Source organism: Topomyia yanbarensis, chromosome 3 (assembly GCF_030247195.1).
Source record: "Topomyia yanbarensis strain Yona2022 chromosome 3, ASM3024719v1, whole genome shotgun sequence".
Classification (NCBI taxonomy): domain Eukaryota; kingdom Metazoa; phylum Arthropoda; class Insecta; order Diptera; family Culicidae; genus Topomyia; species Topomyia yanbarensis.
The window spans coordinates 128159959-128177665 of record NC_080672.1 but is presented as its reverse complement, the minus strand read 5'-3'; the positions used below and the strand labels follow the sequence as shown (position 1 = coordinate 128177665).

The 17707-nt window shown below is 38.1% G+C and overlaps 1 protein-coding gene across 1 annotated transcript; it reads right to left on the bottom strand.

Annotated features, from left to right (window-relative positions):
* Positions 1–6019: 6019 nt before the first annotated feature.
* Positions 6020–8089, bottom strand: LOC131694337 (retinoblastoma-binding protein 5 homolog). The gene is made up of 6 exons (XM_058983003.1): positions 7954–8089; positions 7462–7889; positions 7223–7404; positions 7047–7166; positions 6346–6989; positions 6020–6274 (listed from the first exon to the last, which is right to left on the bottom strand). Exons 1-6 carry the CDS (start codon positions 7970–7972, stop codon positions 6189–6191), a joined length of 1479 nt encoding a protein of 492 aa, XP_058838986.1. The 5' UTR covers positions 7973–8089; the 3' UTR covers positions 6020–6188.
* Between the last annotated feature and the right edge of the window lie 9618 nt (positions 8090–17707).

The following is a 17707-nucleotide window of genomic DNA, read 5'->3' as shown; positions in this document are numbered from 1 at the left end:
ATTCCAGTTCAGTTCCGGCTGAACTTTACTGGGAAGAACCCAGTAAAGTTCAGCCGGAAATGAACTGGAATTCTGGCTGGTTCCAGTTCGTACACGGGCTCCAGTGACACAACCGATTCTAGTTAGAATCGGTTGTTGCACTGGAGCTGGAATACGAACTGGAACCAGCCAGAATTCCAGTTCATTTCCGGCTGAACTTTACTGGGAAAGGTGACCAAAGTAACCACCGAGGAATCAATTCGCTGTCAAAACATTTCGAATCACTTATCAACGAGGTGCTGTTTTCTGCTAGTAAACATTACATAAGCACTTGTCAGCACGCCCAGTTAAGCTCAGCCGGAAATGAACCGGAATTCCGGCTGGTTCCAGTTCGTACTCCGGCTCCAGTGACACAACCGATTCTAGTTAGAATCGGTTGTGTCACTGGAACCGGAATACAAACTGGAACCAGCCAGAATTCCAATTCAGTTCCGGCTGAACTTTACTGGGCGGATTCTTCTCTGGTCTATCGGTTGAGACGAATCTAGTTAGCTTCACATAGTTTTGCATAGAAAAAATATTCAAGAAACTCCAGGTGGACACGGTTTACACTGATCTTAAGGCCTCTTTCGACACAGTTAACCACAAGATACTGCTAGCAAAGCTTGATAAACTAGGATGTACCACGAGATTCTGCCACCGACTGCGATCCTACCTTGTACACCGCGAGGTCGTCGTGCAAATCAGTGACAACGTGTCTGAATCCTTTTTTAATAATTTCGGAGTTCCTCATGGTATTTTCATTATTCGTAAATGATGCGGTTTTCGTTCTAATACGTGGACGGAAACTCTTTCGCTGATGACTTGAAAATATTTTTTGTCATAAGGAATGAAGCCGATTGCCGTGAGCGAGTGTCTCATCGATACATTTTTCAACTGATGTCAAAAAAATATGTTGATTCTTAGTGTTTCGAAATGTTTTGTCATCAGTTTTCATCGTACAAGTGACATGCTTAATTTCTACTATAATATTGCTGGAACTCAGTTACAACGCGTTGACCATGTAAAGGACCTAGGCGTTATTTTTGATGACAAAGCGAAACGATTGACGGGTTTTATGTTTAAAATTTCCAAAGATTTCCGAGATCCTTTGTATTTCAAGGCTTTATATTGCTCACTGGTGCGCTCGTAGTTGGAATTTGCAAACATTGTCTGGTGCCCTTATCATGCAACGTGGAGTAAAAGGATTCAAACTGTCCAGCGCAAATTTATACGATATGCTTTACGTCAATTGCCCTCAATGACCCGCTGAACCTGCCACCATATGAGAACCATTGCAGGTTATTACATTCTTTGCAAGAGCGCAGACTCACTTCCCAGGCCATTTTCATAGTAAAGCTTATGTTGGCTGAGTACGATGTACCCGTTCTTCTTGGACAAATCAACCTCTACGCTTTAACCCAAGTTCTTCGCCCTCGGACATAGCTACACACACTAACTATGCTGCCAATAGTCCGATCATAGCGATGGTTCGTCGCTTCATGATAATGATAAAGCGGTACTACTGGAGATAATCCTAATTTAGTATTCTGTATCTACTTTTTGAATTTTCAGGACGAGTAGTCTGCAAAAACTTTAGAGCCTCAAAAAACTACAAAAATTTCCTTCAATCAAAAGTTCCATCTCATCATTTTCACCCTAATATAACTATACAAATATGTTCTGAATTAAAACCATTTAATATTTTATATTTTATTTAGATTATAGTTGTTTCATTGTAGTCCAAGAATGACTGCATTATTTTAATGAGGAAAAATAAGACGTTCGGTATACTATAAATACCATAATTTTGGAGCACATCCGAAAACAATCAGTCCAGATCAGTCATATAAATATTACGTGGAAAAAGCTCTCTATCAAAATAACTAACATTTTTTATAGATTTAATAAACAATCATATGCTTTAATACGTTAAACATTCCCTATACATTTAACAAAGTGCCTTATACATTTCATTGGACCACCTAATGTTTTTAATATTGTCGCGCTTATAATAAAATCTCACATTGCGGGCGTCTGAAAGGCGCATCAAATATAGCCGCAGTTGCTCCGCAAGCAGATTTCAGTGGAGCTTTATTTTTCTGCCAGCTGTGTGCTTTTCGAAAGCTTCAAGGAAAAAGCTGCCTATACATTTATATAGGCGGCTGTCACGCGCCTATCTCAATTGAGCTTTCATATAATCGCATGTCGAGCGATTATCCTGCAAGGCACAATATGATAATTATCAGATAGTTATTATATGGTGCGCTGATAGATTTGTGTCTGACACTGGAATTTAAATGTTATACGGAAATCTGATAGAATTGAATTTCTGAGGAATGCAACATTCAACATGATAACCATATAAATTTGATATACTTTTGAAAGTCTAATGTAGCAATCATTGGAAATTCTAATAGTGCTGAGTTATATGAATATCATATAATATGGATGTAGCGATTCCGCTCAGTGTATACCATTCGATTCAGTTCGTCGAGTTCGGCAAATGTCTGTGCGTGTGTATGTATGTGTGTATGTATGTATGTGTGTGTATGTGCGTCTCTGCGTGTGTATGTGACCAAAAATGTCACTCATTTTTCTCAGAGATGGCTGAACAGATTTTGACAAACTTAGTCTCAAATGAAAGGTGCAACGTTCTCATGTCGATTTTAATAAATTCTGCAATGAATGTATAAAGGTGAAATTTTTTCCAAAATATGACCACAATTGCTTCGATTTGTAGTATTAGGTCACTAACATCCATTCAAAGTCTCTTTGGCCACATTGACCACCATCATCGGTTCCGGAAGCCCCGGCGGAAGTATCCAAATTCAGAATAACAGTCACATCGGTTTCTCGGAGATGGCTAGACCGATTCACCCAAACTTTGTCTCAAATGAAAGGTATTGCACCCGTTAATGGCTATCAAGTTTCATCCCGATCCGACTTCCGGTTCTGGAGTTACAGGTTGTGGCGTGCGATCACATAGCAAATTGCGATTCGAACCGATACTCCGATGAAAGCAAAAAAAGTAAAAATTTAGCTAAGATGTCTCTCAAACAACTTAAATTTGCTGTTCTAGGTCATCGACGGCCAACCAAACTTTCGTTGACTACATTGACCACCATAGATGGTTCCGGAAGTGCCCGGGAAAAGCGGCCATCTTTCAAAATTAACGAACTCACATCAGTTTCCGGGAAATGATCGGGCCGATTTTCTCAAACTTAGTCCCAAATGATAGCTATAATATCCCCACAGATGTCTATAAAATTTCGGACGGATCGCTTAGATGGTTCCGGAAATATAGACTGAACCGTCCGGTCACATATGTAATTCCCATATAAGCCGGAACTCAATTTTTTTTTCAAATGGGACCCCATTAAATTTCAGAAATCGAATTCGTATTTTTGATGCCAAACATCTTTAAAATGTATGAAACGTCGAGATTTCCCAAGTAACCAATTAGCATTATAACGTAGCCTTGCTTTAGATCCACATATAAAGATGTCCTAAATAGCCGTGAAGCCCTAAATACTTATATAATGCTGATATTATGCCAGAAAAGGCGAAATATAGTGCTATTACTGTGCAGAGATTGACAGCTCGTTTCTGCAGTACTAATGCTATTATATAGCAAAAGCGTTCAAATGTCAAATTTGAAAGCCTTATATTGGCACTACTAATGCTATTAAAAAGCTTCAGCTGGTTGTCATTGTCCGCCATGGTTTTAAAACCATTTCTTATGTTTCCTTTCGGTATGATAAGCAAAAAGGAAAAATTTTAAAGTAAAATATTCTGTTTAAAACCGTAATTGACTCTGTTCTAATGCATTGTAATGAATATCCTTAATGGGTTTTCGTTCTCACATGATATGAATGTTTACGAAAATTACCTTTAGTAAGTCTCGAACTGAGGTACCTTGCCTCGTCCTGTACGGTAAGTGCGCTGCATTTGCATCATGGACTATATTGCATATGTTTGATTGAAATGAAATATGGCGAATATAATCTTCAAGAAGAGTTGCATAACAAAGAAACCCACAGCATTACAATAGCATTATACCAGCTTTGTATTTGCTCTACCCAAGTAACCATAAGCATTAAGCCATTGCACTATAATGGCTGTACATTTGCACTAATGTTGCATTGAAACTCCATTACAGCATTAACAACGCAATAAAGCTCTATACTAGCATCAATAATGCATAACTGCACAGACGACGTATAGCTTTATAGCTTGCTCTATATGCGTATATAAAGCAGATATAACGCGTACATGCTTCAAGGATCTTTAAAGCATGTAAGCTTTACAAGTGCATTTAATGCCATTATAGAGCAAATACAAAGCTGATATAATGCTATTGTAATGCTGTGGGTTTATTTGTTATGCAACTCTTCTTGAAGCTTGATTGCAGAATTGTGGCGTGTCGCTTCTTCATACAGTAGACGGAGTACGCCTAGTTCAGCAAGCTGCGCTTATTTACTTCAGACAACATATTGAGGATGAACCGGATATTTAAGCAACGTTATTTATCAACAAGAGGACTGATCATCTACATGTGTATTCCAACTCCGAGTACGATCCGTGAAACAAAACAAATCAAGGTAAATTGCTAGAGCAGAAGTATTTATTGTGTATTTCCACAACTGAACTGTGATGATGTGCTGTACGCGGTCATATTGGAAATTAATTTATCGTTCAGAGAACCCAAAATATTCAAACCTTGTCAAAGAAGAATTAGTTAGGTCGAGCAGTACCGACAAAGGTCACCCGATAAGAGTCCAAGATGACGCATGTTCTCATCCCGTCAGCTGCGAACGATGCTGAATGCAAACGTTTGCACTCCAGTATCTTCTCTGGCTGGAGCATGAGGTCAGCCAACCCCATGTGTCAGGAGATCCGTGCAATTCAAACTCGGATTGAAGATTACCCCGGCACGTTCAACCAGATATGACGGCACATATATTCTATACTCCTTTGTAAAAGGCTTGTAGCCAGCAATATAATTTGCCTAACTTAAGCTATTTACGACTATCCAACGCTTATCAGTGCGTATTTTCGATATTTCTGTCGCAGTCGAATATCGTTCCGTCAGAGCTCAAAAAATCTTCAATAAATTAAAACACTTTTTGTCTTGGGCCCGGAAGAAGATCACGTAAGGCAAGGTGCCCGAACCACTGTCAGGGGAAGACATTTTTGCACGGGTCAAGTTCTCAGAGCAAGCTGGTGTTATAGACAAGAATGGAGAGTGCGTATTTTGCGATACTTAACTTGAGTATATAACGGTATCCAGACGGCTAACTACAAAAACACTGCTTCTCTGCTCATTGACCGGATAGCGGTAAACAAACAGAAACACAAAAGAAGGGAATAATACTGAAACCTTGACGAGGCGGAGAATGTGAAAGATTATCTTGGCAGCGGATTAGCACTATTTTTAACGTTACACTGCACGGACTGGAAAGATAGGCCGATCGGTCCGAGAGTCACAGAACGAGTGTATTAAACACTTGAAAACTATTGGTATCTTATTTGAAAGTCATAATTGCAGGTATGAATCTAATATGATCAGTCATTTTTAATATTTATGTGTTTTTTCAAGTAAAATGTGATTTTTTGACTCAGTGTATAATTGTGTAGAATATGGGGATGTAATTTTTTAGCCGATTTATGATCTCCAGGATGGAATTACTTGGACATGGAAAAAGCTACGCGCATCCAAGCATTGTAAACTCAATTAGTCGTTCGAGGCGTACATTAAAGACGAAAGGATAAATGAAAAGAATAAAATGATTACAGTGCTCTTTGAGTTAGAGGCATGATTTAGATATACTTCTAATTAAATCTGAAAAATTTTCTGGTTATGTCACGCCACCTAGTGACTTTGAGAAAATTTATATGAAATCGCTTGGTGGCGTGCCTGGGTCAATGTCAACCTTTTATCGAAGAATTCCATGTATCAAGCTTTTATCGAATAATATTGAAGAACAAAAAAAATAGCCATTGTTACAAATCTCAATCCAATCCGTTACAAATAGAGACGTGGTATTTATTTACAAATATAATAAACAAAACCATTCTAGTTAGCATTTACTTCAGGCGCCAATTTGTATGAAGCGTAAAAAATTTCTTCTTTCAGACTGAAGGTTGTAATTTGAAGGGAACAACTTCTATTTCCGAGGTCGGCCAGCCGCCTTTTTGCTAGCGGCTGTCACTTTGTCTTTGTTCGCTTTGTTTTGTAGAAGTGGATGAACATCTGACATAAAAAAAGAACACACATAATTAAAACCTGTTGAATCTAATTAGGAAAAATGCAGCCAATGTTACCTTCAATAGGAGCATTATCCAGCGTAATGTCGTACGAGCTGGTTTTTCGCTTTTTAGAAGACTGTTCGTTTTCCTTCATAGACAGAGGATCGTGCCCGGTCGGATTATTATTAAATCCGGTAAGCAACGAGTCCGAATTGTCTTGAGAACCCCAACCGTCCTCAGGGTCTTCTACCTCTGGTGCCATGGGTAAAAATTGGAGAGCATTTTCATCCTCATTCTCTTCGTCCGAAGAACAAAAAGCTGCAATCGGTTCTGCTGAAACCACGTCCACTTCAACTTCTTCGTCGTATTTTGATTCTGCAGCGAGATCAACCGATTTATCTTCGTCGGTTATATCAAATTCCGACTCTCGTTCCTCGTAGTCAACATTTTCGTCCAACTCTTTGAAATCGGGTGCGAAAGCTGACCAATTTTCCACCTGGTTTTGTGCCCAAATCGAAACCAAACCGGAGCTAATACTGGCAATAATGGGACGTACTGGATGCCAGACTACATCAAGGAGCAGTTCCCCCTTTGTCCCATGTAAAATTTTGACCAAATTTCCGATTGATTTTTCCCATACATAGAGGGCATGCTGCCGAGCACTACCAGCACAAATATACTCACCATCCCCCGAAAAGCAGCACTTTTTCCAAGTTGTCCTACAAAATGGTAATTACTAATTAGTATTGTGATTTATGATTAGATCAAAAATTTACTTGTTAACTAAATCCTGTAGTTTCTGTATGGGTTCGGGTTCACCTTCTTTTCCACAGGTAACGACCTCTTTCGAATCGTAGACTCGAATGACTCGATCCGATGTATTAACCAAAAATGCCCTAAAAGTTATGAGCTGCAAAAAAATTGATTTACGAAATATGTAAACAAAACTTACTCTCCACGTCTAGCAAACTCTATACTCTTAACAGCAGTCGCACTCGAAGTTCCTACGGCAATCTTAAAGCTGGCAATAATTTCTAATGTCGAAGAGTTGAGTACCAGTATTTTGCCCTTTGCGTTGCCAGAATAAATGTGTTCTCCTCGTCGGTCAAATGAAGCAACAATATTCAGATCTCCCTGCAAAATTTATACGTATGTGATAGATACAGTAGACTCAAAAGTCTAAAATCTTACATCGTTATCAAGGGGCAAGCACTGATGCTTACCACCGATGTCCACCAGAACTGCAGCGTACCGCATCGGGCAAACTAAAAATTTGTTGTCATTCCTCGGATGAAACTGTACCTTTAGTATCGGCGAGGGAAACCGATATTTGTGCTCACAATCTCCACTCAGCACGTCCCAGATACATACATTGTTATCCGTCGATGCCGATAGCAATTTGTGACCATTGCGAGACCAGCAGAGACTGCACACAGGGTGTACATGAGCTGATATGATTTTGGCGATTCCTCTGGTCAGAAAGTCCCATACGACAATTCGGCCGTCATTACAGCCTACTGCCAATAGTGTTCCGTATTTGTTGAAAGCACAGGTCACCGCTAGCGAGATGCAATCCAGTGAACCATCAAATTCTTCCGGATAATTTTGACCGAAAGATTCTGTCGAAAAAAGAATATTAGGTTTTCTGACGGTGAAACAAGCTTTTCGTTTTAATTTATCTACCAAGTAGCTGTAAATTCATTCTTTTTGTACAGTAGTTATACAAATTTTCTGGGAAAAGGCAGAGTTTACTTTTAAAAACAATTCACACGCGAAATTGACGCCATCGAGAAAATATGTAAACACTCAAACACCTTGCTTATCAACAAAAAGGAAACATCAAACTGGGGGATTCGAAATTTAGTTATAAAAAGCAGTTGCCATAAAATCTCCATATCCCAGCAAATGAATTGGAGGGCTGGATGTTGTTGGCTCGAATCAAAACTTGTCGAAAGTAAACAAAGTTCATTTCATATCGTCAACCTGGCGCCCAGGTGAAGAAATCATTAGAATTGAGTTCTACAAGATGACGACACGCATGGACTCATAATGAATGAAGTTCGTGTTTGACAATTCTCGGTGGTTTGTTTACTTTGTCAGATGCGTGAGTGCGAGCGCAACGGCTGCTCATCTGTTACATTCGAACTCACGTAACTTCCATGTAAACAAACCACCGAGAATTGTCAAAAGAAGTTCATCCGGCTCGTTTTGTGGGGTTATGTCGGTTGGTGTAAAACCTAATTCATCGGGGTACTGGAGCGTTGCCAGAAAATTTTTCTTTCCAGATTAAATTTTACTAAACTTCCCAGTTAAGTTCAGCCGGATTGCTGGCTGGTTCTAAGTCGTATTCCGGCTCCGATGACACAACCGATTCTAGTTAGAATGTTTAAGGGGTACCATTTCGATGCGGCTTAGCCACATAACCGAGGCCTAGGAACTGAAGCGGCGCAAAGCCGCTGAGGCTCCACCGGGCGAGGTGGCCACCGACTCGCCGTCGGAAGCAAGCGAACCTGTGATCCACTCGTTTGCCCGGCTTACTCAAACATAGGAGCTATCCCTAGTTTAAGTCCGACTGAGCGGTAGCGAAGTCGGACAGCACGCGCAAAAGCGATGTGGTGTAGCCACATTGGGTGGTGGACACAAAATAAAATTGGCAACGCTAGCAAAATGTAAACACAAATGAACACTCCAAATGAACCTATCGTCAATTGACATTTCGACGAGTTTTGATTCGAGCCAATAATATGGGCCCTCTATGCATTATAGTACAGTCGTGATTCGGTGGTTGGACACTTTTTAACTGGACCGCTTTTTAGTTGAACCTCCGTCCACCTAAAAAACATCTGAACGTCAAAATCTCACGTCAAATTTACTGGGACAATCTATCTAACAATCTTTTACACTAATGTCATCTTTGGAGATTTTTGACATTTGCCAAATGTGAATCAAATTCGTTGGTTGGACAGAGCCTGTGGCCCAACCAGCGAATCACGACTGTATAGGTACATTCGTCATGTATTGAGTGTGTTGGTTTGTTGATAGTGAAATCCTATATTAACTTTTGAAAAAGGGCTAATTCGATTTGTAAGCAACTTTTGTTTCGCTGATTTCTCTTAATTCGCTACAGTTTCAACGCAGAAAACATTTCGAATTGCTTCTGCGAAGGGTAATGTGTATTAATGAGTATCTTTCACGAAATTCCACTTTGCAGCGGAATAAGGAGTGAATCAAGCTTGTTTAGAAACATCTCTTTAGCCATTTTAAAGAATTAATATTGAATTAATCATGGCGTCCGGGACCGCGGAACATAACATCAACAAAACCAGCCAACCGAAACAAAGTTTGTAAGGACCTGAGACGAGACATGGGAATAGCAAAAAATCAAACGTCAAATGCAGTTAGGGGTACTGTCAAATGCAGCCAGTTTATTTAAAATATGTAACGCAGAAAGAGTGGCTATGCGAGACGAAAGGTAAAATAAACAGAAAAGCAGGAGAAGAAAACATCTATCCGCAGGTTCCGCCCCAGGTAAGCACGTTGTGAAAATAAATATGGCGGCCAGGATTTCAAAGGGTACACTGACGTGCGGAGACAAAAACAGTGAAACTAGCAACCATGAATATTTACTGGCATCACGGAAGATCCCATAACCCCCATAATCCACATTACCACGGCAGATGGTTAGCTAATGGGTGGCGAGATGCGCCACCTGCCAACACCAATCGCCTCGATACATGTAGACAAGTGACGAGCAAAGAGTAAAAATTTCTGAAGTGCCCCCCCCCAATTTTTCACAACGTAGTGAATTTTGAAAAACATGTTTTTATTTTATTGTTTAGGTACCCCTAAACATCTTCATGAAATATTTTGTCGTTATTCGAAATATTTAGAATAGTTTTATGGCGATTTCGCTTGAACCTGAAACTGAGTCAGGTTCTAACCCCAACCGTTGTCAGTTCATACATTTTGACAGCAGTTGGGGTTAGGAACTGACTCAGTTTCGCCTCAAACAAAAACCACATTAGTTAATTGAAAATTTATACACCTTTTTATTATAATATTTTCTACAGCCAAAGTTTAATTTCGAATTGCACCAAACTTCACTGGTGGTTTAACAAATGTTTAGGCTTGACAATGTTGAAAAAAGGTTGAACAAATGTTAACTATTTCTACTATTTTTTAAACAATTTTTCAATAAAATGCAGTTATAAATGGTTTCTTCACGCGATATTCATTCCGTTTAAGTTGTAAAATGTTGCATATATTATCAGCTTTCAATTCAAGGAAAAAAATTTTTGAGCAAGCATAAGGTTTTAAAAATATTTAATTTTTTGTGTTACCCGGCATGCGAAAAACAACGCGCAAGCGAAACAGTCGCTGGTCGCCACGGCACGCTTAGACCAACATCGCATGAGCGAGTTGGTGGGAGCTCGCCACGACTCTGGCTACATCAAATGCAAAGTAAGACAATGAGTTTCGTTGCGATAGTCTTACCGATAATACCCAGTGCTATTAATATAACAGTTTGTTCATTACATATTTTTGAAAACAACATTTGTAATACATCCTGTGTCATCCGAAAATTTACCATTTAATTTACCTTTATCAATTGTTATTGCATTTCCAGAACAAGTTTTTTTTGCTGAGAAGCGTAAATTTCATAGTGCCTAGCGCGCTACGCTTCTATGAATGACGTCATCATCGACTATTTAAAGAACGGACTTCGCCAGACACACTCAGTTCCCTGTTGAACGGCTGGCGAAGCAGATCATTGCGCTGTGTTTTTTACAGCCAGTGTAGCTGAGTTAGAAGTCCGTTACACTGGCTGTGGAGGGACGCTACACTGTGTCGTCCAACAGGCGACCGCTCCAACTGCTTCCTAAATGCCGCTGTAATGTTGCCAGTAAATTTTTGGTTTAACTAGCACATGTATTTGCTATTTGCGCTTGAAATTAAGTAATGTAGTGGTAGTAATAAGCTTCCCATTTTGGTTTAAACGCAAGGACAGTTTTTAAAACAGGATTTGATTAATTAGTTTAGCTCATCCCAGCAATTTTATCAATTCTGTAATTTAAAAGGAATTTTACGGAACTTGGTGAATTTGGCCCCACTTGCAACTGGTATAATCAACCTGCACAAAGTGTTGCATAACGCAGGGCTGTTTTTGGAACAAAATGTGTTATCATTCAGCCCTTCGCTATGCAAAATCACGATATTATGACAGATGGGCTAAGCGCGGCCGTTTCTTTCAATCGGGAATGGCCGCGTTGAATTTTGGTGAAATGCGCTAATAGTGTCGTGGTGGTACTAGTTGTCTCTTTCGCTCTACCCATCATCATCAGCGTTGACTCATTTTGCATTGTGCGCTTGGGTTCAATGTTTGGGGCGAATGTGTTGGTAGGTAGGGGAACTGGCGGTAAAATGAACACGTTAAGCAAAGTCATTATTTTCTAACTAATAAGTGAATGAGATATTACAATCACCTTATATGTTTCTTGTTAGACATGTTTTGTACATATCTGGTAAAAATACTTCGTCATAAACACATTTTTTCAAACATGATTCTTGATTTCTAACCATGTCCAAAAATGAGACATGTTTATAGGGAGTGAGTAAATTGAACAGCTTCTGGTGACTTGCAAAATGTCCTATATGTATGCAATGCGCAGCGTTGGAAAGCATTTTTCCGATCAATGCTAATATCCCAACAAATCATGAGCTTTGCATACACACAGAGCATTTTGCAGGCAAACAAAAATGTCACGGAAGGATTGAATTTTCATGACGTAATATTAACCATTTTACAATCCTGTGGCATCGAAACACATCTACAAACTTGGGGTTATCCATGGGTGTTTGAACTTTTAGAATCTGTTTGAGAGCAACTAGAAAGCTTGGTCTATACATGAGATGTGATTATATTGTCTAAAATTTGATTTTTCTTCACTGGTCCGGGTGTTTTTCCCACACGCGAAGTACTAAGAAAATAAATAGTTTACATTAAGTAGTATAGTCCTACGTCTACAGTTCGTGCAACCCCATAGGGCTGCCCCTTGTAGTTTTTTTTAAATAACTCTTCGTCCAATCAAACTATTGTAATTTTATCATAATTGTACAAACAGTATAATGTATAATCAGTACAAACTAGCTCTATTCGCGATAGTTTATTTATCGCTTCATTGAAGATCTGTTCTTGTTCACGTGGAGTAAAACCATTTCTTTCACATATGTAACTATCAATTCGATTGCATGTTTGCAATCCAAATTTCATTTATTTTAATTTGTGCATATCAACGAAAAGATTTCCCCTCGCACATTGGTTATGTTTTTTTTTATTATTGGAATATTTTGATACAAGAGTAATTTTTCAAAAGGGCGTAAACGTTTCTACGTGTATGAATTTCAAAAAATTTTTGTTCGATTACTGTATTTTATACAGCAAAACTATCTGAGAACGAGTTACAGGGAATGAATATTTCTGTCCAAAAAAAATATACACTGAAAAAAATGTGTCATTTTTCAAAAAAACAAAAATTTATGATAAAAATTTAAATTGCGAAAAAAACCCATTTTTTTAATTTTTTTATATTTTGTTACCAAAAACCTAAAGAGAAAAGAAACATTTTGATTGTAATTGCATGATGGAGAAAAAAATTGCTAAAAAGTTTTTCTAACAATAACTTCGTACATGTTTTTAAATTGCATACTAATTGACATACAAAATTGTAATTGTATTACAGAATATAATTCTAAGCACCATTTAAAATCAAAATACATTTAACAAACATCTTCCAAAATGTGATAGTTTTCGAGATATTTGAAATTTTACTACTTCAAAAACAATTAATTCGTGTAATTATGCTCTTTTTAAAAGTTAATCGCGTTACCTCATCAAAAAATGTCAAAAATTCAATGTTTATCGCTTTAAAGACGTAAAAGCAACCTTTTCAGTGTATTTGGATCATGGAGAAACTTTCAATAAAAAAGTTTTCCTAGCAACAACTTTTGACATTTTTTATAATTCTTACTATTTGTAGTCAAAAATACAATTTTCTTTTTGAATATGATTCTAAACGCCATTTTAAATCGAAATGCTCTTAACAAAAAAGATGGGTGGCTAATGTCTGCGACATAACCGGAGAGATGTAGAATACATAAGGAACACGTTCTTCAAATATGTTTATACTAATTGGAATTTTCGGACAAAAGGTGATTTGGGCGAGGAATATTTCAAATTTTTCTTTTTGGTTCTGAAAAGGACCGTTTTCGTTGGCGTTGTTGGCCTTGGTGAGAGAGATGGCTAACGATGAAATGAATTGTTAGCATGAGGAAGTCGCAGAGTACTGGCCAATGGCAGAACAGATAATAATTGAATCCTGAAAATCAATTTTTCTTATTTCATGTAAATTATACATACTTACAAATCTAATAGAAGATTCCTGGTCATATTTCTGAATCATTAGTGCGAACCTTGTGTAATTTGGTTAAGTACAATGAAAGTTACAAACTTTTCAAACTCGATCTTCTGTTCCTTCCGAAATATTGAAATGGGGTGTCTGTATTAAACCGTTAGTCGTGGTCACAATAAAAAAAAGATGGGTGGGTAATGTCTGTGACATAACCGGAGCGTCGTGATTTCAATTCGAGACGTTAATTTAAATCTGATAATATTCAACAGAATCACGTTTGAATGGGAAATTTTCAAATAATTCTCTATGGTAATAATGGTGGTTCTGAAAAGAACCTTTGGTATCGGCGTTGGTGTTGATGGTGATGCGCTGGATCATTGGATATATTTGGCATGATAGTTACGTGCCTGGCGAACTGTTTTGTAGCATCGAACAAAACGACAAGACTGGCTTCTTCGGGTACCATTACGGCTGAACTTTATAAGCTTAGCTCGACTTTGAAATCCTGCACAATCTCACGAATCAGACACTGGTAGGGCCATTTTGTTTGCTACTAGCACGGAGCTGCACAAAAAAATCATTTAATGCAGTTAGTTCACGGAGGCTGCCAAAACGCTCGAATAGAAGCATGCGACTTCAACGTTTCCCTTAAACACATGCAATTGAAGCAACACTGATCACTAGAGGGAAGGTGAGGGAACACCCACATTCGTTTTGGTAATACTGATAATACCAGTAGAAAGGAATGGAAAAGCAGTGCACGAAACGAGCGAGAGGATAATTTAAATTTTTGTTCCGTGTGCAAGCTACTTCTTTCTACACAACGTATTATGTTGCTTTTTGAAAATTTGTTACACATCTTAAAATGAAAGTTTCAGTTTAACTCTCACTAGAACACAATTGATTGGTCCTGAAAAGAACCGTTGCTTTTATTGTAATTTACGCCCACTCCCAGCGGACACTGTGAGCCAGTTTGATTTCTTTTGCGAGAAAGTTACGTACTTGGCGCACTATTTTGTATCCTCAAACAAACCGACCAAGTAGGCATCATTGGCTTCATTACGGCTGATTTTGTAAGCGTAGCTCGACGTTGAAGTAATACACAACCTTACGAACCAGACGCTGGAATGTTAGCCAGCGGATTAGTTGCTCCGTTGCCCTTTAGTTGGGGCGAAATACTGGCATGGCGACAGTTCCTGATCGGTAGTTGGTTGCGATGGGCCACCAGTAGCTGGGGCACTTTTGCGCACCGTCATCATTGCCAACTGCTTTCCTCCGGTAAACTGGCTGCTTGCTAGTGCTCGAACGAATACGAATGATGAGAAAAACCGACCGACCAATATTCATATATGAAAACACGAGAAAGCACTACTATCGCTCTCTCGCCCCTTTTCGTGCCATTCCTGTGCCTTTCCCTTCCGTTCGGCTACCAATACTAGCATAACCAAAACGAATATTCTGTCTTTCTATCGCCTTCAATCTAGTGGCCAGTGCTAGCAAACTTGCATGTTCAGTTTTTCAATAACAACATTCCAACAATATTTTCAAAGAATGTTGCAGATTTGAAAAGAAGGAAGGAAAAGATTTTCACAAATTTAAATTCTTTTGTCTTATTTGTTAGCGCTGATACTGGCCATGGGATGGTGGGGGAACACCCACATTCGTTTTAGTTATGATGGTATTAGCAGCAGAAAGGAATGTAAAAGCAGTGCACGAAAACGAGCGAGAGAGGATAATTTAAATTCTCTTTCTTTCTTTCCACACATCGTATTTCTTATATAGCTTTCTGAAAATTATTTGTTATACACCCTAAAATGTAAATTTCAGTTTAACTCTTATTAGAACACAATTAATTGGTCCTGTAAAGAACCGTTTATTGTTGAACCGTTTTAATTATGCTCCCAATTCAGATGCACTCCCCGCGGACACGGTGAGCCAGAAAGCACTATTTTGCATCCTCGAACAAACCGACCAAGTAGGCATCGTTGGCTTCTCGGGGCATCATTACGACTGAGCTTTGTAAGCGTAGCTCGACTTTGCAGTCCTGCACAATCTCACGACCCAGACGCTGGAACGATAGCCTACTCTGTTGCCCTTTAGTTGGGGCGAAATTCTTGCAGGGCGACAGTTCCTGATCGGGTTGCGATGAGTTACCAGTAGCTGGGGCACTTTTTCCGACCGTCGTCATCGCCAACTGCTTTCCTTCGGTGGACTGGCTGCTTGCTAGTGCTTGAACGAATACGAATGATGAGAAAAACCGACCGACAGATATTTATATAATCGCGCTAATATGCACTACTATCGCTTTCTCGCTCGTTCTCGTGCCGTGCATGAGCCTTTCCGTCCGGCTTCTAATGGCCTAACCAAAGGAATATACCGTCTTTCCCCCACCAACTGCTCTCGTCAAGCAACCCAATGCGAATAATCATAGGAACAAACATGTAGTGGATCTATATATAAACTTTTCATTATTTTATTGTTCGGTTGGTCTACCATAATGACGGCTCTGTGCGGGATGGGCTGAAAATTTTCACTTTTCCGAGTCGTTTTCGAAAGATTTTTCAAAACACAATTTTTTGTTATTAGTGCATGTTATACATACTTCAAATTTTAATACAGCATAGAGGAACATATTTTCAACAAATTGGCCTAAAAATCAAATCATTCTCTTAAGTATGATAAAAGTTATTAACGTTCAAAATCTGACGCGGCGCCGCAGCCGATATTTTGAAACGGGACCCCTATATTGAAAGCTTAAATGTATTCTGCATTAAAAATTCTAAAATGTAGTAGTTCTCGAGATATTTTAACTTTTGTTTTAACAACACAATTATTTTGTTTTATTACGACCTTTTCATAAGTTAGTCGCGTTTCTCCATCAACAATAATAGGTTTTTCAAAAGGCCCGTAAACTTTTGTGCAACTTTCTCTTTGACATCAAGGCGATATTGTAAACCATTTGAAAGTTACATGCAAGCAACCAAAATATATTTCAACCATAGGGTCTGTTGATTAAACTATATAGCTGAATCATATGTTGGTTGTTTTCATGTAACTTTAAAATGTTTCAAAATATCGCCTTGATGTCAAAGAGAAAGTTGCAGGAAAGTTTACGGGCCTTTTGAAAAACCTATTATTGTTGATGGAGAAACGCGACTAACTTATGAAAAGGTCGTAATAAAACAAAATAATTGTGTTGTTAAAGCAAAAGTTAAAATATCCCGAGAACTACTGCATTTTAGAATTTTTTGTTAAGAGCATTTCGATTTAAAATGGCGTTTAGAATCATATTCAAAAAGAAAATTGTATTTTTGACTGCAAATAGTAAGAATTATAAAAAAATGTCAAAAGTTGTTGTTAGGAAAACTTTTTTATTGAAAGCTTCTCCAGGATCCAAATACACTGAAAAAGTTGCTTTTACGTCTTTAAAACGATAAACATTAAATTTTTGACATTTTTTGATGGAGTAATGCGAATAACTTTTAAAAAGAGCATAATTACACGAATTAATTGTTTTTGAAGGAGCAAAATTTCAAATATCGCGAAAACTATCGCATTTTGGAAGATTTTTGTTAAATGAATTTTGATTTTAAATGGTGCTTAAAATTATATTCTGTAATAGAATTACAATTTTGTATGTCTATTAGTATGAAATTTAAAAACATGTACGAAGTTATTGTCAGGAAAACTTTTTTACCGATTTTTTCTCCATCATGCAATCACATTCAAAATGTTTCTTTTCTCTTTAGGTTTTTGGTAACAAAATATGAAAATTTAAAAAATGGGTTTTTTTCGCAATTTAAATTTTTATCATAAATTTTTGTTTTTTTGAAAAATGACACAACATTTTTTTCAGTGCATATTTTTTTCAGACAGAAGTATTCATTCCCTGTAACTCGTTCTCAGATAGTTTTGCTGTATAAAATACAGTAATCGAATTAAAAAAATTTGAAATTCATACACGTAGAAACGTTTACGCCCTTTTAAAAAGTTGCTCTTGAGTCAAAATAATCTTATTACCTGTGGAA

Bases quoted from the DNA above. Each gene is read 5' to 3' on its own strand.
- LOC131694337 (XM_058983003.1), bottom strand. The intron at 7,167-7,222 runs GTAAGTTTTGTT...CATAACTTTTAG, and splicing joins GAGTTTGCTAGACGTGGAGA to GGCATTTTTGGTTAATACAT. The intron at 6,990-7,046 runs GTAAATTTTTGA...ACCATTTTGTAG, and splicing joins CTACAGGATTTAGTTAACAA to GACAACTTGGAAAAAGTGCT.